At 38.4% G+C, this 23,938-nt stretch overlaps 1 protein-coding gene across 1 annotated transcript; it reads left to right on the forward strand.

The window, feature by feature from the left end:
* Window positions 1–1,823: 1,823 nt before the first annotated feature.
* Window positions 1,824–18,556, forward strand: UBE3D (ubiquitin protein ligase E3D; the record flags this gene model as incomplete). The annotated part of the gene is made up of 6 exons (XM_010085576.1): window positions 1,824–1,914; window positions 5,870–6,101; window positions 11,836–11,905; window positions 14,399–14,468; window positions 15,035–15,143; window positions 18,387–18,556. Coding segments are annotated over 6 exons (742 nt in total), but the record flags the coding sequence as incomplete, so codon positions are not given.
* Between the last annotated feature and the right edge of the window lie 5,382 nt (window positions 18,557–23,938).

A 23,938-nucleotide genomic window follows, 5' to 3' on the forward strand; every position in this document is an offset into this window, starting at 1 on the left:
GAGGAGGGGCTGGCCCGTTGTTTAGTAAAAAAGGGGTTCCCTGAAAGCTTGGTGTTTTCAGTGACGTGCAAACAGAGGCTTTAAAGTGTAGGTTCTGCGGCACAGAAAGAGCCAAGGAGCCGAAGCAGCTCGGGCTGTGCATCGTGCGTGCGCTGCTGCTGCTGGGGCTGGGGCTGAAAGGCGCGCTGTAGCGCTGATAAAATGTAATAAAGTTGTCAGTTTTAAAAATCAAAAAGTGCAAACGGTGGAATAGTGAAAGAGAACGACGGTTGCTGAGTAATTGTTTTGTGTAGGAGTCTGAGAACCGCTCCCCGTTCCTCCCCCGTGCTGTCCCGTATCACTTCACAGTGATGCTCTTTCCCAAGCACTAACGGGATCTGAATCTGCTGAAGATGCAGCATTATGATTCATCCAGGTTATCGCGCTGAGGTTGTCACCAACCGCTTGGACATGAAGGACTGTGATTTTGTGTTGGGTGTTCTTGTTCTCACAGCTTCAGGGTGCAGAGGTTCGATGTTGCAAGTGACATCTGCAAAGTTACCTTCTCTGTCTGCATGATGCTCATTCAGGTCTAGGGTGTGATTGCAGAAGTAGGAGGCATGGTTAGTATAGCTGGTGTTTCCTTTCATTCTAGCATCCACGCTCAATATGTTTAGATTCATGTAACAGGATGTGACACAGAAAGATATATTGAATAAAACAGAATTGTCATTCTGTGGTTTTAAATGGCCAAAATTATGTGATGCACAATAATGGTTTCAGCACCAAAAACACACTGTAATACTTTGTTGAGTTTATGGTATGCTGAGGTTGCTTCTGTAATGTAATAATGTGCATAATGTAATTATGCATCTGCTTTGACAATTCAATTATACAAAAATTATTTCGTATGTCTTATTAATGAGGCATGCTTCAAAAGATCAAAGATGAAGTTTTAAAAGCTTACTTTTGAAAGTCATACCAGTGAAAAACACATATGTGAACCAGATGGTAATCGATGTATATATCGGCTAACCCTAATTAGTCTGTAATGTTTTATATTAGTATGCAAAACTACTTGTCTCTTATATGAAATTCTGGAACCTTTTAAAGTTCAATTTATGGTTGCAACCGAAATCTTCAATACTGAATGCCAGTGCTGAGAATATGGGCAATGGAAAACATATTCAGACACACAGCTAGGCTTACAGTCTCTTACTTTTCTTCCACTTAATGTTATCTGAAAATTTGTGGAGGCTTCTATAGCTCCCTTTAATTAAGAAAGGAGGAGTTGTGTGAGATGGCTTTTGTGAGACTGTTTTTGCTTTGCTGGCCTGCAGAGGGTGGTGCTCACTATCTATTCCTTGAGTGGCACAACAGCGGCTGGTATCTTACCTGCCTGAAAATTAAAAACTAGTGCCCTTCTCCTCACACCCCAACTATTTTGCGTTACGTATTGGAATGTGTCCTCATATTGCAGAGACACTGATTAGCAGAAATATCATTATAAATGAGTGTCATTGAATTTTAACTTATACAGTCTCTGTAATTATATCGATAGCTCAGCTACTCCTTTGGAGAGGATTTGCACCTTTAAAATAATTAATCATGTATACAGATCCTACTCAGCAACATGGGGCATGAGGTAGAGATGGCAGGTTTTTCCTAAATCTAAGTACTTGCTTCTACAGGTAAATAAATTAAGGTTGTGTTTAAAATATCAGCATTTTGCTTTGTTAGATTCTTAACTTTTTTGGTTTGAGGTATTAGTCAGGATTTTTCTGTATAAGTGACTGAAAATTTTACACAGTTTTGAAGATTAATGTATCTTCTTCTATCTATAGATTTGGGTTTTACTTTGAGGGAAAGCCTGAAACCCCAGAAGAATTATGTCCTTTACTGTCAATCCTGTGGTGACATCATAGTAAAAGACCGGTGAGTACTGCAGTGTCTTGTATTTATAGCCATAAATGCCCTGGTGATGGGTATTCATGTTATTTTGTGTACTTAGAGAGACAGCTAAAAGGTATTTATTTTGAAATTGATAGATGAGGACACTTTTGGAGCACTACGGATGACTAAAAGCAAAATTACCTGAAACAGTTTTTCACTGTTTATTCATTTACTTCTTGATTTCATTCTGGCTGGAAGGTAGAAATGCCTTACAAAGGGAGTTTTGTGCATTGCCGTGGAAGCTGGGAAATCTGGAATCTTTTCCTGCTTGTCTGCTATGCTTTGAGCAAGACATTTCGTTTTGCAGCTGACTTCCTTGTGTGTAAAATTTCTGCTTTGAGATCTATGACTTTTTGTCCATAGAGAATCTCTTTGCACTCGTCATAATAGCTTCTGGTTTTGCTGTACAAACAAAAAGCTGTAACATTTTGGCCTGGAAATATTGCAGATGTTTGTAGTTTTAATTGATTTTAAAAGTACTTGTAGTCTATTAGTAGCTGACATCTTTGCCATTTTGGAGGGAATACAATGGAAAATTGGAGCCTAGACTTCTTTCTTCCTCTGCGTTTTAGGGGTCCTCTTCAGTTCTGCTCAGTCTCTTACAAATTCCCTTCAGTCATTGTGCCGTAGTTAGAGAGTGGCTGGTCAGAAGGGGGATGTAGATCACCGCTCCCTTTGTTAAGCATCGTCAACCTCCACATAGTTCAGGGATGCTGAATTTGGAAAACACGGGAGCTGTTTCTTACTGCGTGACTTGGCCTTATCTCTGTTCCTTACAAAGTCTGCAGAGTGAATAAGAATTTTAATAAAAAGCTGCTGCATTTTCTGGCTCTTCTGATGAACAATTTTGACAGCTTCAGCCGGGTATATACGAATTGTTAGAGATGCACTTGCAGCCTTTAATAATCTGTGTCACTCCTAATACTCAAAATAGTAATACAAATGTGGTATATTCTGTAAACTCCTGTTACTTTCTTGTCATCCATATGGATTTATGGCCAGCTTGAATATAACTGAATGAGGTTTTCCTGGCAGTCTCTTCTGAAATATCTCATCAGAAAGTCTAGTCATAACTCTTATTTTGATGCATTTGTAAAGTAATGAAGCTTCTAATTTTGAGTCGGTAACATTTGATTTCAAAAGATATTGCGCTTTTATATTTTTGTTTCTGAGTGGGTGTCCTCCTGAATTTCAGTGCATCAAATCCATATGCATGGAGTTTACATCTTTTGGTTCTGCATCCTATGAGGTGACACAGTCAGAATTTTTGAGAAAGGAAAAAGAAGGCGTGTTCATGGCTCTTTGCTTGGCATTTCTCCTTGGAGGGAACATCTGAGACCCCCCGAATGTTATCACTACAAAAAATCAAGACAAAGGTAGAAGCATGGAGCTGGCAGTGTATCCGATGCCTTCTGTTCCAGCACTTACAAAAGGAAGACGGTAGTGTAGTCAGTAACTTCTAGCTACAGATTTCTTGTGTTATTCTGAGAGAGTATGCCAATGGCAGCACAGGTGATGGGGTGGAAGGGAAGTTGCTGAACTGTGTGAGGGGCAACTTATTAAAAAGTGTGAATTACTGGGAAAGGGTCTGTAACAAGAAAAACCTGGGTTCTAGAAAATGATACTTTTAAGAAGAAATTGAAGTAAGTTGAATTTAGTTTAGATAAGACTGTGGACGAGACATAAGAGTCTTCCAATATGTTAGAAGTTTCAGCAAAGAGTATGGCAGTGGTCTTCAGTTGAAGCAAGAGGAATTTAGGATGAAATGAAAAAAAAAAAAATTAAAATTAATTACCTAAGCTTACTCTGTTTCGAGACAGAGAACTGTCTCTGGAAGGAGGTTCAGCCTGACTATACTAGACAATTTCAGAAGGATACAGATTCTCTTAAAGGTGCTAACCTAAGAGTTGTTTGTCTCTGACTGTGGAGGCAGCCTAGGTGGCTATCTTAAAGTAGAAACTCAGTTGTTATTAGGAGCAAGTTTGGGGAGATGACTCTGCCTCTTAGCTTGGTTTTTTCACTGTATTTAGCAGCCTCAAGTTAGTCGGCACTCAGTAAATCTCAAGCTTCTTTTTTGCTGATTTTCCGGAAAGCTACATTTTTATTGGTGTTACAGTTTTCCAATTCTAGTGATCCAGAATACAAGCTCCTTCCTGTGAACGGCAAAAGCCTAAAATATGGCAGAAATGCTGTATGTTCTGAATAACTCAAAAGTTAGGAGTCTGTTCAGAAAATTCTTACTGGTTGGAGCAACTGCTTTTTTTTTGGGCAAAAATTCAAAAACTTGATGCTCTAGACTGTCAGAGGAAAGAAAAGGAAATGTAATGAAACTGGACAGCATTGGTCTGCAGCTGAAGGTAATCTCTGTCTTTTTTCCCCCCTGTATGTAACACTTGAAAAAACATTGCTGAGGAATACCAGCTTTTTGTTGCTGTAGTGTAAAGAGCAATATGTCTTTATGGTAAAGCTGGGTCAGAGGACCAGTTATTCCAACTTTCATCTGCAGGTGGGGCAAGCACAGTTTAAAAGGTGTTGTCGATCTAGGGAAAAAAAAAAAGTTTTATAAAACATTTTACTTTCATCCACTCAACAATACAAAAGGCACAAGAAACTACAAAGGGAAGAACTGGCATCTTCTGAAAAGAATAGTCTGTGAATTGCAGGAAAGGGAGGGTGTCTTAACTGTTAGCTTAACAACTGTGTGTTTATTTGCGAACGAGCACCATAAGCAAAGTTGTATTTGCAAGTTTTAAGTAAGGAGTAGAATCAAGAAACTCTGTGTAAAGGTTTCAGGCAAGAGCAGAAGAAGTTAGGAAACAAAAGGAAAGCATTCAAGGAAACTAGGCAGAGAGCAGAAAGCACAGCTCTGCAACAAACAGTACGTCTGTTGGAGAGGTGCACACTGTTAAAGCCGTTGCCCATTGTTTTGGTAAAGGGGCTGAATTGCTTCCCCGTGCAATAGTTTTCTAGAAAAGACAGATTAAAGAAAGCATAAATATCTGGACAGTATTCACCAACACTTACACCTTCTTAATAAAATCACATGTGGTGGGATAACAGAATGGATGTCTGTGGGAACTGTAGGCAGGAAAATATTGACCACTGATGTGTGGTGGTGAAGATGGTATTTATATAGCCACATGTAGATATTCTAGCTTTAAATGTATAGTTTATAACTTAAAGCAGTGATTCCAAACATTGGCTTATAAAATCTTCTGGCACTGTGTGTAACCAAAGAAAGTAAGTTAAAAAAACCCAACTGATAACCAAAGCAAAGTCTGGTATTCCCTGGAGCAACCTCCTCGGTCCATACAGCTGCCCAGGAGAAAGGGATTTGGGTTGTTTTGTATGTGACTTCTGAAAGTTGAATCTGAATCTAAATTAAGATTATGTTATCCTCTTTTTAAAAAAATGAAATTATACTGAGATATACTGTTGTATTTTTGTCAGGATTTAGCTTTTTCAAAGTCTGATGTCTGACTTTGAGGGGCTTCGAAGGACATGCTCTCCCTTGCCGTGGCAGCAGGCTGTGTCTGTTGTTTTTGTGTCAACATTTGGTGCAAGGGAACTTTACAAGAAGTAATAATAAATATAATTGCAGAATTCCCATTGTTACATTTTTCATGACTGGGTAGAACTGTTTTATTTTTGCCATGTGATTCATTTCAGGAGAGGATTATGCCAAGTTCTGCCTTATAACCATTGGAGATTCACCCTTGGGAAATGCTTCATCACAAACTTGGCAGGAAACACTCAGCCATTGCTTTCTCAGAATTCATCCAAGGAAAGTGCCTTTGACTGAAAGAAGAGTCAAGCACTTGCTTTTGGAGAAAATTCTGTACTCCCCCCCCACTTTTTATAAGGAGTCCAAGCTCTCTTTTGGTGTCTTAGAAAATAATATAATATATTGAAATATTTTTTGCTTCTTCCTTCTTAGGAAATTTCGCAGAGTTCTTCCTCTACCAAGTGAAAACTGGAGTGCTTTAGTTGAAGAGTGGTGTTGTCACCCTAACCCCTTTGCCAGAAGCACTTTGCACCCTCAGCATGATGACTGTTTCCTTGGAGACACTTTTTTTCTGTTGAATTCAGGAAATGAATCACATATGCCTGAATCTCCCATGTGCTGCTCAGAGACTGGACACCAAGCTTCTCAGAGCGGCTCCAACTTGGTAAAGTATTTTGTTGGAGTAATTCTTAAGTGAATGTATTTGGACTTTTTTCCTTGTAAAACACTTTTTTGTCACTGGTTTATTTAACTTCTATGTATTACAGAGCTGTTTTGAAGGTCATAGGGAATTGTTGACATTCAGTTATACAGAAGCCAGAAAATATTCTAGGCTATGATTTGCATTTTGTAAAGCATGCACCATGGTCTTGATGTTGACCTAGATATGCAAGAAGAACTTCTTCCTATAAACTGAATTAGAAACAATTTAATTATGTAGTTCTAAACCCAAATATTTCCCCCCAAATAATCCTGAGTGAAGGATATCAACATTTAGTAAGATAATAACTGTAATAGGTTAGGTGCTTGTCAAAGGACAGTGGAGCAAAGAACAAGGAGGAAACTCGAGTAACAGTGCTTTTTCTTCTCAACCTGTAACTGCATGCATAACCGTAAATGTGATCAAAGGAAGGTGTGATTTTTTTTTCTTAGTTTTAGAAAAACTCGGAAAGATCAGAATGTGTTTTGGATTCAGATGTGGCCGTCTCTTAGAATACAGTAAGGAAATTGAGTTTGTTTGCTCTCTGTCTAGTGAAAGGGACCTGCCACCCCAGGTTATAATTCTTCGTGTTGATGTTTCTGAGATGTTCCAGGAGGGGATTTATCCATCAACTGACTCTCTAGGAAGAGGGCTATCTTTTGGCTTAGAAACATAAAAATTTGTTGTTGCCCAAGAAAAAAAAAACATTTGTAGGGATACTGATGTTTCAATAGTGAGATAGAACCCACGAAGAAGGAAAATTCAGTGCTTTACTAATCTTAGCAATCTAGCACTTGTATAAAAGTTCAAGCAATAATCTTTTCTTCTTCTACCAGAATATCCATGAACTTTGCTTGCCAAAGCCTACATTTCCATAAAGCCTTTTCTGTTAATCTACTGCTTGTCTGTATTTGTGTTGACAAAGGTTGGGCTTGCAGATACCATCTTTTCTTCCAATACCATGTATTAAATCTAATGACTGAAATCCTTCTACAGCTATGGGAACTATTGCTACCTTGGCAACTTGTGTCTGACAGCTGATGACTTGCTGTGTACGGATTCCCAATATGAAACTTTTGATCTGTTGAGAAGTTAACACCAGAGGCCCTGATACCTCTCTGCTGCTGCTGCTTATCATCATTAGGGATTTGTATTATCTTCAGCTAAATCGCCAGGATTCTTGCAGTTCAACAGTTGCTGATACAATGCATCCAGGCAAGCTGTCTGCCTGGGGAACAGATCTGTCCTACGGTCCATATCTGCAAGTCTTGCAGCTGTGGTGCCTTTGATTTCTTGCTCCATTGTTCTTTGAAAAGCAGAATATGGGGAGGGGAAAATAAGAACTGATCCCCTGAAAGGATATCAGCATGGGAGAAGTAGATTAATTTGGATTAACTCTGTGGCAATTGGAGTGATTTCTTCTAAGTATCCTTAAGAAGGAGGCTGAGCAGAAGATTTCAGTTTTCCAAGAGGACAATGCTTTCTGCCAAAGGTCCTCAAAATGAATTATCTCACATTTCAGTAGTCTCAAAAGAGATCTTAGAACAATGGAAACAGAGACAGGAAGAGGCAGGCTGCATGGAGTTCAGATTGCAGCCCAAAGACAGGGGAGCACTCTGGCCAACTCTCTTCTTCCATCAGTCAAAGAGAATATTTGCCAGAAAATTGTTGTTTTTGAGGCAGAAACGTGATAAAACAATGTGGGACAAAGACGCTACTGAGATGTATGTCAAACCAGGAAAAGAGCAGAACCTTTGAATGAGGGACGAAGCTATTTTCTGTCAGAGGCATGCAATAGTAGTTTAGTGTGATGAATTTTAATTTTTGCTTCCTTAAACTCGAGAATTCTTCCCTTCTTTGTGTCAAACCCTCTTTCTACATCTTTCACACTTGCAATGAAAACTCATTTCTGTGTTTGCTTGTTTCCAGCATCACTCAGTTGCCAAGCAAATGAGCAAAACCATAAGATCCAGCAGAAACTAGACTAATAAGGAAAAAAACCCTCATGCCGAAACAGAAAATTCTTCCATAATATGAGTAATAGAAAGTTACAGGCAAGATAGATTGCTGCTGGCATAAATGTTCTTATTTCAGAGAATATTGTTGCAGTCTGCCCCAGTATGAAAGTTCTTTTTTAATTGCATTGCAGTTCTTTGTAAAGTGTGTGCCTATGACCAAAATAGTATCAGGAATGTACCAGAGATGCTTAAACAATCTTTTCCAGCCTCCAGTGGGACTAAGACAGCATCCATGCATTGCAAACATATTTCTCACATCTATTAGTCTTCCAGTGTGAGACAGTTTTTAAATGTCACATGGTCTTGAAGCATCCTAATGGTATCTCTTGGGGAAAATATTTTCCTTGACACCATATCAGGAATCCTTAGGAACAGAAACAGAAAATATTAGGCTGGTGATCCACCTCCATCTGCAGATTGCCAGGAGCTGCAAGTTGTCAAGTAGATTTATTGATTTAATTAGTCTAGCTAAAACTATTGCTTTTCCTGTTGAAGCATGATATGACGAGTTAGTGGTGTTTTTAAGTACCATACTGCACAGTTCTCAGCTAGCACCTGTAATTGTAGTCAGAAAAAAACATTCAAGTTGTGGCTTTCAAGGAACTACGGTATATTATATACTTGTACCATGCAGTATTTGTACAAACATCGAATACTGGTTTTCACAAAACCCAGTCTGCTTATCCTTGCTCTTCATGTCAAGCAAGTAATTTTACTGTATATGTTTGAGCGGAATAGCATGGTAGGAACCAGGGAAGGGATTAACTACATACATGTGAACCAGGTATTTTCTCTGATTTACGTGACAAGGGGGCTGTACTTCCAACATAGTCAGCTCTCTGAAGCTTTAACAGAGGCTGTTGGGCTCTCCGTGGGGCTTTTAGTTTGATTGCTGGTTTGTGAGGAACAAGCAGGACTTCGTGATCATAAGTTCAGATTCTGCGTGAGATGCTTTCTGTTTTTCATGGAGCTAGAGTGGTCCTTTCTGTTCATTTTAGGGTTTGCATAGTACAGATCAGAGAACTCTGTTAGGTATTTCCAGCATGAAATCCATCAGTTCTGTCTGAGCTATTGCTTTCAGAAAGATGTCCAGTATAGATTTAATACTTCAAATGATGGAAGCTTTATCACATTCTTTGGTAAGCTGTTTCAGTGGTTAATCATCCTGACTCAGTTACCTTCTTATTAAATTAAGCACGCTGAGAATTGCAGCTCTGTATCTCTTTTTATCTCTAAGGTGTATTTATTTTCTACAAAGTATTTTTGTAGCAGTTTTCCAAACCATTTTCCAAATTTTAACATACTTTATAGATCCATTCTTGCAGCAGTCATCTCACTAATTCTGAAAATGTTGTATTTTTCTGTTTATCTGTATCAACTATGCAGTTGATACAGAGGTCATATTTGCGCTTTGGTTTATAGCATCTCATTAGTAACTGTGGTTTCGTTAGCTACCATCATCTAAATTCCTTTGACTTTTAGAATCATAGAATCATTTAGGTTGGAAAAGACCTTTAAGATCATCAGGTCCAACAATTAACGTAACACTGCCAAGTCCACCACTAAACCATGTCCCTGTGTGCCATGTCTGCACATCTTTTAAATATCTCCAAGGATGGCGACTTAACTACTTCCCTGGGCAGCCTGTTCCAATGCTTGACAACCCTTTCAGTGAAGAAATTTTTCCTAATATCAAATCTAAACCTTCCCTCTTGCAACTTGAGGCCATTCCCTCTCGTCCTATCACTTGCTACTTGGGAGAAGAGACCGACACCCACCTCACTACAACCCCCTTTCAGGTAGCTGTAGAGGGTGATAAGGAGTGATAAGGTCTCCTTTCAGCCTCCTTTTCTCCAGACTAAACAACCCTCAGCTGCTCCTCATAAGACTTGTTCTCTAGACCCTTCACCAGCTTCGTTGTCCTTCTTTGGAGATTCTCCAGCAGCTCAATGTCTTTCTTGTAGTGAGGGGCCCAAAACTGAACACAGGATTGGAGGTGGAACCTCAGCAGTGCCAAGTAGAGAGGGACGATCACTGCCCTAGCCCTGCTGGCCACACTATTGCTGATAAAAGCCAGGATCCTGTTGGCCTTCTTGGCCACCTGGGCACACTGCTGGCTCATGTTCAGCTGGCTTTTGACCAATACCCCTGTCTTCCACTATGTATTTCTTTATTTTATCGTCACTGGCTTTGTTGTTGCTATTGTTCCTGAACAGATGATCTGTCATTTGACTATATTTTAGTGCAGATTGTTACACTAAGTACAACCTACTTCATGATGCAGACTGGTGTGTACAACTCCTCTGTCTCCCTTGTTTACCCCTTCCATATCATTGTAGCGGGAAGTATTTACACTTTTCTGTAGAGTAGATGAAAAAATGGACCCAATGTATCTATTTGACTTGTGTATAATCTCTTTCATCACCAGTTTAATTACAGACCACATGTCCTTCAAGGCACCTGAATTACAATAAATAAATTAACAAAGCATTATTCAATTTTTTGATTAGGATAGTTGTGCTTGGAAGTCAGTGTAGAACGAAAGTCCACAATCCAGGTTCTGAAGACAGCCTGTTTTGGATTTTTTTCCCCTCAACTAGTTTAATTTGTGCTAAATTTAGATAATATTTTCGTAGCCATGCGCTGCAATATGATTTCTCAAGTTGATAGTGACTTGTTTGGACTTACAAACCAAGCCAATAACACAGTAGTTGTTCAATTACACACAGATATTTTTATGTGCTGTATACTGTTACGAACAATTATAAAGGTGTTTGTACAAAGACCACATGTAAAAATCCAGTTTACATGTCTTCTCATTACATTCTCAGGATTTCTAGCTCCAGAAGGGTTTATTAACTGTGGAGTTGTGCTTGCTTGTATCTTCATACTGATAGGGAATTTAAATATAACCCTGGAATCAGCAGGAGTGTTACTAGGGCAGATCACAGGTTCATCTAGAAATGAGATCTTTTTAATGGATGCATAAGAGTAAGGCAAATATTGAGAGATGTTTTGGCCAGTGTAGAGACTTTTTGAAATAGAGGTTATTATCCACATTTTTTGTTTTTAATAAGCCTTTTATGAACATTGCTTCCCCTGAATTCCTGAAGACATTTTGAACTTATGTATACTTTTAATATGAGAAATATTTCATTCAGTGAGTACAAAGCTATATTATACATTGTGTGACAAATACTTTCCTTTTCTTTGATACAAATCATCTTATAATTTCATAGCCTGGGCTATGAGAGTGAATGTTTTTTTCCTCTTCAGCTTTTCTTAAACATTTGTGATTTTATATATGTCAACGATACCGCTCAGTTTTCTGTCTTTCGTGCTTTCTCCCATTACGTGTGTTTTCTTTCCACGTATGGAAACTGTTTTGCAGCTCTGACCATTATTCTTATTCTTTGTCAATATCTTTTCTGTTTCTACTTGAATTGAAGGAGAGGGGATTGTTCAAGAACAGAATGCACTGCACCTTTCTGGACTATCATGCAAGCAAGTGGAAGTGTAGAAAGCTGAAACAGTGAATGCAAATCTGTGTGTATGTAAACATAAAGAGAACAGAAACAAGTACAAAGTTCACTGTGTACTCTGGAGAGTATGTTAAAATTATACAATCCCTTTTCAGAATAACTTGAGTGACATTTAAATGACATTTCTTTGTCCTACAGAAATCAAACGAAAATACCAGAGTAATTTGTAAGCGCTGCAAGACAACGCTGGGAGAAACAGTATCATCAGGTATGGGATGTACAAACCAAACTAGATTTCGCTGCATCAGCCATTGAGCACTGAAAGTTAAATGCTCTGGAGGGAAGTAGTTTATCAGTAGGGTGCAGGGCTGATTCCTGTGTGTTTGTCGCATTCCCTTCTGGAACAGAGGAGGTTGTTGCTTCCATTGTTAGACCTTGAAAGTGACTAGTGACAGGGATTTTCCTCATCCTTGTTCTGTGGGATATTAATCTAATTCCAAGGCCTTGGAAGACTCAGTGCGTGATTCCAGTTTACTAGGAATCCCAATAAAAAAGGACACCTGAGGAATTACAAGTTGTTTATTTTGCTGTCAGTCCTACAGAATTACAGAAAGGTCAATACTTGATCAACACAGAACTGGAAACTAAAGGGATGATTGCTGACAGCCAGCCTGATTTCATGGAAAGGAAGCCTTGTCAAAGAAGCAAGATACCTCTTGTCATGATTCGACCATGAGATGTGATTATTGGTTTAAAAGCTGTCATTATATTGAATCAGGGGGGTTTACCTGGAGTAGTGTAAAGATGAGCCTCTGATTGTTTTTAAAATGCAGCTATTAACAAGAAGGAAGCAATGGTAAGACTGTTAGTAGCAGTTTATTCTTTCATTCTCCCTCTCCCCCACTGCACTAGTCAGCATGAGCCTGGCTCAGTTCAGAGACATGGAGAATATAAAAACTTCTCAGAAAATACAAAGCCTGTTTAAGAAATAACTCATGAGGAGACACAAGGCAGAAGGTTGGGTCTTCTGTTACAGGAGGGTCTGATTGTCCTGTACAGGGATCTGAACAGTACAGACATTAAAACCAAATTTAAGGTAGGGTGTTTGAAAGCTCAGAATGCAGGTTGTAAGACCTTGGGAAAACTGTGTTTGGAAAAGAGCTTTACAGATCATAATGAATAAATAGATGCCTTAGTCTAAGCCTTCAGCCAACTGTAGCAACCAGTAGTTGATGTGATCACAGTGTATGGGAAAAGGCAAATACTGTGTAGACGTGCAGAGAGTTGGGCTGGACTCTGCATGGCTGAAGTTAGATAGCATGTCTGTTGTTTTACCCTGTTTCTTCAGTACTGCAGGAACTTTACGGAGAGTTCAAAGAACAGATAAAAATAATAACCAGAGATGTAAATGGTATAAGCCTAGACAGAGCCATCTCTGTGAAAAGAGACTAGCGAGCAGTCTTGACTGTCCTGCTTTGGTACTTCCTCATGAGTAGATAGCAGTGCCTTGAAGATAAAGCTGGATTGGAGTGGGGTGGCTGTGGAGGCCAGATTTGGCTGTGAAATTCTCCTGTCAGCTATTCCTTCCCCCAACTCTGTCCCCATATACTCATGCAATTTTTTTCTTGGGAAATCCCACCTTCTGTCTCTCTGCAAGCAAGCATCACCTTAATTCCCAGTGTCCTTGCAGTACTAGCACCAATTCCTTATTCAAGGTCAACAGCTAGGGAGCTAGAGTGACTGAATTGGCTTCTTTTCCTCTTGTCTCCCAGCTCTAGGCACAACATGGAGCAGACTAAAATTAAACTTAGAGCTAAAATATAATTTCCTACCTGTGAGCATAATTTAAAAAGTGTGGTACTATCTGGAGAAGTGGTGGGATACCAAGCCTTTGGAATCTTTAAAACAAATTAAGCATCTTCCTGAAATGCTTTCATCCACTTTTAATGGTGCATGTGGACAGAGATCAGATGAGACAATCCCTTCTGCCCTTAAAATTTATGGAACTGTACTGCTTACCTGTTAAGGCTTAATAGAATTAATTTATTTACTCTATATGCTTAATCTGTTCTGCTGGCCTTCTGGTTAGGCTGTGTTTGTAGTGTGGACCCAGAGCTTCAAGATGATCATCTTTCACCTGACTTTATTGTTAGGGTTTAAATTCTGTACTTAAACACTTCCATTTAGTGTTAAAGGATGTCTTATTGGAGCTTTTAGGGAAGAGTTAATTGAAACTCGGAATGTACGCAGTATTAGTGTTGAGTTAGTGTGATTTTTGGAAAGAAGTTCTATTCTGCAATTTGAGCAAAGAAGAAATTATTCCCCTGTGTGTGCTGTTATTAAAACTGTCTCTTGTGATTCACTGCAGCATTACTGAGCAGCAGAGAATACTAAAATACTTATGTAAGCTGTGCTGATCTCAGTGCTTTAGGAAAGTTCTTTCAATTCATCTTTCAGGTTTGGCTTGAGCTCTTGCTTGCTTTCTTTCAAGATGATTGTTCCCAGCGTTAAGCAAGGATCAATATGAATGACAAATTGCTGATCATGTAATTAGCTCCGAGCAGTTCTCTTCTAGCAATGTATGTTTTCTGTTATTGGTTGCTTCTCCTTGCACAAACCAAAGCAGAACTTGACCATCTGTGCACCTTTTAACTGAGTGCTGAACGGGAGTTTAATTAGGATTAGCGATACGGTGACTTACAGTCTCTTCTTAACAAGTCTGTTGTTCTGGTGTACTTGAAAAAATTTTCTGTCATTTTAGATACCATTAAATATTATGTCACCGAGGTGATTATCCAGCCATCTGAGGGAAGTTTCAGTGCAACACCAAGGTAAAAAGTAAAAATAAAAAAAATTTTAAAACCCAGATAATGTGCTCAGGTTTATGTTTTGGAAAGCATGCTAGAAAAATAGCAAAATTTTAGTTTCTTTAATAATTACTTATAGTAACAAAGTGCAGGTAAATTACATGTAATCATCACAGGATTAAGCACTGTGAAGGTAATGTGATCTGAATTCATTCATGTCCAATTTTGTTTGTATTTGTGTGTGCTTGTGTGTGTGTTTATGATGCAGAAGGAGAGAGCTCCTGTATGATTTGTCACAGCGTCTCACTGTTCAGATGATAAGGCAAAATACAATGCTTCTTTATTTTGAACTATTTAAGCTTGCATGACATCTGGTGACTGTGTAGATAGAAGGTTACAATATATAAGGTTAAATTAAGTAAAGCTTGAAATGATTAACTGGAAGTGAGATTTTTGAATTTTCGAGTAATTCAGTTTGAAGTTGAGACTAAGATGAAACAGAACTTTGGCTATCTTGTCTCATGCCCTATTTATCTGTCACAGTTCTTTTTTTAATTATATTTGAAATATGTATGTTAATTCTTAAACAGGTCTCACTTCCTACAGAGCATGGTTGCTCAGTGTCTTTTGGAATTGTCCTCTGCTAAAAGCACATTTAGATTCACCATAAAAGGGGATGATGGAAAAATCTATATTCTGGTAAGTTTTTTTTTATCTTGAAAAAGTTTAATCTCTGAATCCCAGCTCCTAAAATGTATTATTTATGCTGATCACGATTGTGTGTGCAACAAAAGTTAATGAATTAAAATTCTTGTGTTGAATAGTTCTGTTCAAGTCAGAAATTTCTGCCTGTTTTTAAATCTAAGCACATACAGAAATTTTCTGTATTAATACAGTAGTGAAAGTACTATAAATGCACCACAAGTAGCACAGAAATAACACTGTGTTTTCTGTTCAGAAAATATGGAAAGCCTAAGTTTTGACTTTATAATATATATCTCATCTTCTTGCTCCGGTGCTTCTTATCTTTAATCACCAGAAGTTCAGCACATTGTATAGCATCTTTCACAAATATTGTCTTAAGTCAGCAGAGACTACTAATGTAGTCAGTACATTGTATTGCAAAGTGAAGTGCAAACAAAAATAAAATTGCCTATTATACTTAATGTTCTAATTCTATTAAACTTGGTTAAGCTTGATATTTAAATAGTGACAGCTAAATTCCTCAAACTTCTAAGATGGATAGAAATTTAAATCTGGAGTTATCTTACAACTATGCACTTGGTATAATCTGGGATATTTTATTTTATTCATGAATGAAATATAGACAAAGAATTTGTAATTTTACAGTTTGAGGAATTCATAGAAGATAAGGAAATACATGACTATAGATTCCTGCCCTGGATAAACTTACAGATGTACTTTGTCGAGACAGGCAATCTGATTAAATAAACTGTTTTATATATACATTGTCCAAGTTCTGTAATTTATGAACATCCAGATTCCAGGGTAAGTGTGTATCTGTTGCTTTTAAATAAATTTTAGCTCCAAGATAACATTTGTACAACCACTGAGAAATACTTCCTCTCTGATGATAAAATAAGGTCTCACGAGCACACCCGTAATTGTCACTATGCATAATCTAATTGAGGAGTCATTAAAAATTGTGATTTTTCCCTTGTAGCTTACATATTTCCAAGTTACCTGATGCTTAAGCTTAGAAGCTTATGGAGAATTAAATTGTTATTTTCTAACAGAAAAATCAACTTACTTAGCAGATTGACATTACTCCTATCTCCAAGTTGCATTTTTGCCAGTGTATTGATTACAGGAGCAGGCTGAGTTAGCATAGGGACTAGCTTCTGATTGGCATCCCTTCCATTTTGTTAGTGAGTTATTAGTATTTTTTTGTGATTAACATCAGAAAACCCTTACTCGTGTCCAGGGTGAGGTTCTAGGTGCTGTACACACACCAAGAGGTGTTCTGGAATCATGGGTCAAGTGACCTGGTAGCTGATTTGGCATGGACCAGCTGTCCCACTTGTTTGTTTTGACAATGGGCCGAACATTCTCATTTGCGGTGTTTGTGATTACATACCTGAATGCACACAGCTTAGGCTGCGTGTGTGATAATTAAGTTTAAAGGCTCTCACAAGTCTTTTTAATTTTTTTTTTAAACCACAAATATTATGTATAACTATTTTCCTGATTTCCTTTGCATGTATCACTTAACATTACATTATCTGTGTATATCATCATTTGAGTTTCTGTCATTTAAGTTGGTGATAACCAAATTCCTGAAAGCTATATACTTCTTAATGTTCTTTTTTAAAAGGCTGATAATAAATAAAAGTCTCTTTGTCTCAGAAAAGAAAAAAAAGTGGCTTATACAGATTTCCTTACATATTTTACCTATATCTGCCCTCTCCACGTTCTCTAAAAGATTAATCACAGCATCGCAGGAGGCTCCTTTACAAGGAGGTGTTAATAATTTCAGAAGGAAGGAACTCTGTTTAGTCAAAGCTAAGCATGTTGGGAGTGGCCTGTGTGTATAGGACACTTCTCTTCTTTTCCCATTTTCTCCAACACCTCTTCAACACTTGGCTTAAGGCACCGTGTGTAATGGTCCTAGCTAATGAGGGGTATTTTGCAGTTTCGGCTATGAATGTGTGCAGTGAGTTACCAGAGCAAAACCGATGAGCTGCCACTTGCTAAGCCGAGTGCAGTTGCTTGTCATCATTTATGTGCATATGCTAAAGTGATTCTCCTCCTCCCAAGACATCTTTATCAATATATCTCATTCCTCCTTTATGGAGCTTCCCCTGTAGTGTTCTGAACCTTGGGCTCTGATAAATTGCGACTGTCACGTTCAATTACGACATACACTGTGTGTCCCGTTAGCAGGGGCTTCCTCCCTCCGTAGGGGATATCATATGTCTGCTCCCTAACATCGTGTAACTTGTTTTACTTGAAGCTGATTAGGTCATGAGAAGCAAAAGATTACTCTCTAGTGAGCGGCGCTGCATGAATCCTGTTTTCTATGATAAATATTTCATGTATAAGCATTTCATACAGGCTCAAGACTTGTAAAAATTGATTTCCATTAGTAACTCGGATCACCTCACTGCTGCAGGCTATGGATAAAGGAAAAGCCTGACTTTTTTGTACAGTGCTTAGCATGAAAGCCCTGAGTCCAAGTTGGAACACTGATGCACAGTCACACAAAGATTGAATAAGATATATAATGTGATGCAAAAAGTTCAGATTTCTCAAAACTCTCCCCAGTAAGTGTCCTGTGAATTGCTGTGAGCAACTAGTGCTGAAGAATGCCAGTCCCACTATGAGATTTGATGAAGATTTATTTTCCAAGTAAGGGTCTGTTCCAGCCATTTGTAAACCCCAGCCTTCCTTTTAGACCACATTCATTGTTGCCTTTTTCCTTGCAAGTCTTAACTCTATCCTGTCATAACTATCATGTTTTTTTTCTAAAAATCCTTCATTTTTGGCACTTCCAAGTGGGCATTCTTTCAGTTCCTTGTCTTTAGCCCTCAATTGTTCAACATCAGATGCTCAACTAATTCCTAAAAACTATAAAATCAGAGAAATAATCCATTTGGTACTGCAACAGACCACTTGGGATTGTTTCTTTTGTCACTATGAAAGGGAATGTGCTGCAGCCACAAAAAGAGGCAACTTCACAGAATTAATGATCTTAAGAGTGACTGATAAATCAGGCATCACTTTATTGTATGAACCCATTTTTCTCCACCAGAGGCTGTGAAGACTGTGCTGAATAATAAAATGTCAATTTACGTCTGTTAACACTTTGTTAGAAACTTTGTGAGAATGTGGCTTTAGTAACAGCTAATTTAGGATCAGAGTAAAGGAACAAATTGAAATTAATGTCATCTTCAGTAAAATAAATGATTTCTTCATTTACAGATTTGGCTTTTAAATTCTGACACGTTGCTGGTGGAGTCTTTAGGAAGTTTCTCCTCCCACAGTGTTTTTACACTGTTTGGAGATATTTTCATGCCTAGCTCTGGACCAGTGGGGACCTGGGATGCTGTCAAAGTCCTTTACCAGCCGTGCATTAGGAGCAGGAATAAGGAGTAAGTATCGCCTTTTCTGACCTCAGGTTCTGATCTTTGATTTGTTTTGCTTTTCAAGGCAACAATATATCTTTGAGGTTCTTTGTCCAGTCTATTCATGTTAGAGGCATATCTTTGAAAATGCTTACAAATTTTTATTTATTTATTATTTATTTATTAATTTTTTTTTTAGCAAAATGCTAGAGTAATAGTATTTGATTTCTGTTAAAGAGAGAATCTGGTGGTTACATTTTTGCACATGTAGACCAGAGTAGAGCATACGTAGATACCTTAGGTATATGGTACAAATAGAAGTTGTCTCCCTTATACAGGAGAGCAATCCACTTTTTCATATATCTGTTTTTCACCTGTGTTAACTCACTGTGCACTTGTAGAGCTTGGTCGTTTTTCCAGGTCTGTTGTCAGAAGCTGGAGGAGTGGTGGTGCCGTGGCTGCGGCAGAGGGGCTGTGAGTTCTGTCCGTACAGTCTCAGAACATGGTGCTCTGCAGCTGTAGCTTCAGGTGGTGTAATTTCAGGGAGGAGGAAAAATTGCAGGGAGATAAGGAGCATGGGCTGACGCCTGAATGATGTGTAAAGTTTAGCCAAGTCTCCCTCTTTATCATCAATTTCTCTGCTTTGTGTGAAAATCTGCTCTCAGCTGTAGAGTTGCGGGAGTTACCCTCTCTGCACTCCCACGGTGAAAATGTGGATCTCTTTGGTACAGCTGAAACCAAGAGGGTAGTTATTAGTTTAGTAAATTACACCTGCCTGTTCCAGCTTCAGTCTTGACCTTTTTTGCCTTAAAATTATGCTTTGTTTTCCGAGAGATAGAACTGTTCACAGGACTGGAATTTGTCTGTTTAAGCCCAGTTATCTTCAGTACTACAGGTGTTGTCTGGTGGGTCACAGTAGATTAGTGTAATGATCATATCTGTATACACGGACAATGCATCTAACAGTGTCTCTGTTAAGATACTTGTGCATGAAGCGTAGCAGAATAATGTGAATAATGCTGTATCAGTGTAGCATGCTCTCAGCATATAGCGTATCCTCAACAGGAAAGTCCTTTTTAGATATGATTCAGAAGTTCATTGAGTTATCAAATTAGCCTCTCTGTGTTAAACCCTAACTTGCTTTCAGCTCAGTGATGGCATTATTTCAGAAAGGAATGGGGCCCTGAGAGAAGGGAAAAGAGAAGAGGTGAGAGAGGTGGTTGAGTACAGTGCCATATCAATGCTTTTCTTGGATGTGTCCAAGACTACTGGAGCTCTCATAAAGGACACATTTGATTTCAGCAAGCTTTAAAGTCTACATTGTGAAAAACATACACTGCCTAACGTGTTAAAGCCTTTATCTGTTGGAGAGCAAGGAATAGAGAATATTGATTAAGCAGTGGCTCCAGTGTTTGCAGGCGAGGGAGTATAATTTTAGCATAATTTTCTGCTTTTGTTTCTTCAGTGATAGAAGAGAAAGCATTGTTTTTGTTGAAGTCACAATTAAATAGTGTTTGGGTTTTTTTTTGTTTCTCCTTTAAACTCTTGGAAATTAGATGACAGATTTAAAGAGGTACAGATGTATTTGAAATTTAGGAGACATTCCCTCCAGACTCAGTCAGTACACAACTGATTTATAGCCCAAGACCTCATAAAAGCACAACAAAAATGTTGTCTCCCACAGACAAACAAACGTGCGTATGAATTAAAATGTTTTCATAGGAGAAATATACACCTTACAAGAGTGTGTGATTCATCACAGTGTTTATCCTGAATGTTGCCAAGTGTATCCTTTTTATTTTTCAAACAGATCCAATATTGAATAGCTGAAATAAACTCTGACATGGGGAGAGAATGCAAAATTATAATACTCAGAGAAAAAGTCATACTACATTATTATGTTATTCATGTAATAGAAAAAATTGCCTATATTAATATAGTAGCTTTGGAAGTGGGCATTGGAAAACCTCTGTGATCTAAATGTTATTTAGTGACCCAAAGTACAACTTAAAGTATTATAATTTCAACTCCTTATTCTTTGAATGGGGGATATTACAAGAACCACTACCACTCTTAAGTCTTACAGAAGTGTGACTTACAGTTTTGGTTTTCAAGTTTCAGTTCTTTATCACCAAGAAGATTTAATTACCTTAATACACGGTCAGTTCCTTTGACAAGTTCTTGAGATAAAAGTCACATCTACTTAGTCACTTACCTAGTGTTCACAAATGCTTTTCTGGAATGGAATTCTCAGCAGCAGAATTTTACTGTGGGATTGTATTCGGTTCTTTCCATTTCTCCAGACAGACTTGCTACAAATCATTTTTTCCTGAAGATTACTTTGTATTTATCTCAGAGATTTTGAAGTGAGCACAACTGAGCACAACTGAGGTTTCAATTCTTCTCTGACAGTAATTGTCATCTTCCCCATCCAGTCCCTGGACAGATGCAAAAATGGAAGAGGAAGAACAGAGGACTCTTCTTGAAGTTCAGAAACCAAAGTAACTATTGGTTTAGTACTGTGTTACGATTTTCATGTTTCTAGTAAAGAACAGTTAAAAGGACATTAACACTTCAATCTGTTTCCACTAGATCATTTGTCAGTTGGCTTGAAGTACTGCCTGGATCTATGCAATAAGACTGACGTCCTTCTGTGTTGAACAGTAATGTAAACACAGCAGAAGCAAAAATATATGAGGAGCAGTACAACTTATTTAATGCAATATGTTTGCATTTAGATCTCAAATATTATTTCAAGAATTCTGAACAAAGTGTCTGATTTCTTGAATAGTGAAAGTTCCAAATGTTTTAGATGCCCGCATTCTGATAGTAATGATAACACTTACCTTGATTGTTTTTGCACACACACCTGCCTTTGAAATAATGTAAAGATTTGAGGTGAGTGGGGAGTAAGCAAGGATAGCTCCTGTGTAGGAGGTGGTCAGCAGGAGGCCTGCTTGTGACCTAGACATCAACAGTTGCAAGGGATGAGTGTGCACCGTGAGATCCTGTTGCGTGTCAGAGAGCCTCTTCAGTTGTTGCAAGTCCCTGAGGACGCTTGGGTCCTGTCCGATTCCTGCAGTGCCAGAAGCTGAGCTTTGTGATATGAGGGGAAGCACCTCTCTTACCTGTGGACACTGCAGAGGCTGGGATGGGTAGCTGGGCCGTAGGCTAAGGCAGATTAAGGTAAACTAGAAGTGAAAGCATTTATTTGTAGTATCTGGATGTAATAACATAATCACACATTGGTGAAATATGGGTAAAGAAATAAAAGCAAATTTGTACTTAATCTACTTACACAAGCATCAGTCTACTTACTCTGAGATAAATACATGATTCCACGGTAGCAATTGAGGTCTCGGGCTTTCTGAAATTCTGCCTTGGCAAGCTTCCTCTGCTAGAAAGAGCATAACTAGGATTCTCTAATAATGCACATTCAGGCACCCCCTTTTTCAAAGAACCCTTAGGTTCAGATTCCTTGGGATGCACTTGAATATTTCTCTTGGGGGGAGCATAGTAGCTTTTATATCTGATCTGTCTTTTCAAGACTTCTAGGATGTCAGGAGAAATTTATGGTCTCACTCCAAAATTAATTTTATTCCTTCTTTATTCAGAGCACAGTTTTACAATTATTCATAATTAACATAATGCTTAATTCTCTTGCTCAGATATGGAATGTTTTTTTCCTCCCCTGAAGCTGGGAATTATGTCCTGTGAATAGCACCATGCTTCTATGAGCAACAGAACGCTCTTTCTTTCCTCCAATAAATCACTGGTGTATCTATCACTGTACCTTACATTTGGTATTATTTGAAATGTTAAAAATGCAAGGGAAAGAAGCATGTAAGTAGGATGAATGTTGGTGGTTCATTACTGACTGCTGAGTGATACCAGCCACGATGATAATTAGGATGAACGTTGCTGAGAATGTGATTATCCCTGGTGCGGCGTCTACCTTTTTATCAACAATGTGTTGATTCATGTTCAATTTGTTGATCTATGTTGACCATCAGATCCTTCCTCGTTAGATTGCAGTCTAACAGGCAGCCTTCCTCTCTGTTTTCATGCCCTTGTCCTTTGTCAAATTACATCCTGATTTTGTTCAGAACCTTTTTCCCTGTTGGTCATGGCCATTTTGATTTCTGACATGTGGTGTGCTGATGGCCCTTCCCAGCTTCATGTCATCTGTGAATGAAAGAAGCATCTCTCTTCTTCCAGTCTCTGTGAGAGCAACAGAGATACGGAATAGGACCAAATGAAGAACGTGTCATGTGGATTCCCTCTCCATATATCTTTGTTTTGGCAATGGGTGCCTTCAAGGCGCTGTGAAGTTAACACATGGTTAGGGCTATCCAGACATGCTATTTATAGTGTAGCTCTTGGCATTTTCTCCTTGCAGAGATCTTCCTGAGGGTAGCCTTTAAGTGTTGTATTGCTTTGTATCTTGCTCCTTCAGCTGTTAAACAGGGCTAGAAGCACTTAGGTGTGTCCTGTGTGTATAGCAGGAATTCTGGGCAGGTCTGTCTATAGTTAGGCTGCCAGCCCTTGTGGGAGCTGTATGGGCAATCCTTCTACAACAAATTAGTTGAAATTATATGCTGTCATTTCTTCTTGCCACCTGTGAAAAAAGTATGTTCTGAGTTTAGTTGAGTCCCATTAGAGAAGGATGCCTCATGCATTTTCTGCTCCATTCTTACGTAGATATTTATGGATTATGTGTATGTGATTATGTTGGTTCCTTCCACTTTTCTCTCAGCAAGGCTCCTTTTCTCCACCTACAAATCAGCTGGGCAGACAGAAGAGGTCTTCAAGTACCAGGTTCTTGGCAAATAACACCTTCTGCAATAACCTTGACTGCTGGGGGTGATAACGGTAAATACTGCTGAAGTGAGTGTGTTGTAAAAATGTATGAAGAAAATTGAAAATGTTGATGGCAATTCAACCATAACTTGATCTCAGAAAATGTATATGAAGTTACAGTTAGAGGAAAATTACACTTTTCCCTTTAGAGTAGTGTGGTAGGCAAAGCTTTGTCAAAAAGTCATTGATAGCTTTTTATTTCTCATATGCATCTAGAGGCTCTCTGAATGGTTTACAGCTTTTGTAGAAGCTTTCTCCTATGTAAGAATTTGCTGCTTATCAATTGAGAATTGAAAAATGACTTCCAGAAATTGTTCATTTTACTATTTTTAGAGGGACAGAATAAGCTAGAAAATTGAGTTTGTGGATGAAAACATGGAGTTTTCAAGTCCCAGTGCTTTCGTTACAGTCCATGTATAGTGAGATGTTTATAAAGCTATTACTGATGTATTCCAGAACATTGTTTATTTGTCCCAAGAATGGCTTTCATTCTGTATATGACTCTAGAGTAATTCACCTGTCATAAAAGCACCAACCTGTGTCCTGTTT

The sequence above is a fragment of the Pterocles gutturalis genome, unplaced genomic scaffold (genome assembly GCF_000699245.1).
Source record: "Pterocles gutturalis isolate BGI_N339 unplaced genomic scaffold, ASM69924v1 scaffold12510, whole genome shotgun sequence".
Classification (NCBI taxonomy): Eukaryota; Metazoa; Chordata; class Aves; order Pterocliformes; family Pteroclidae; genus Pterocles; species Pterocles gutturalis.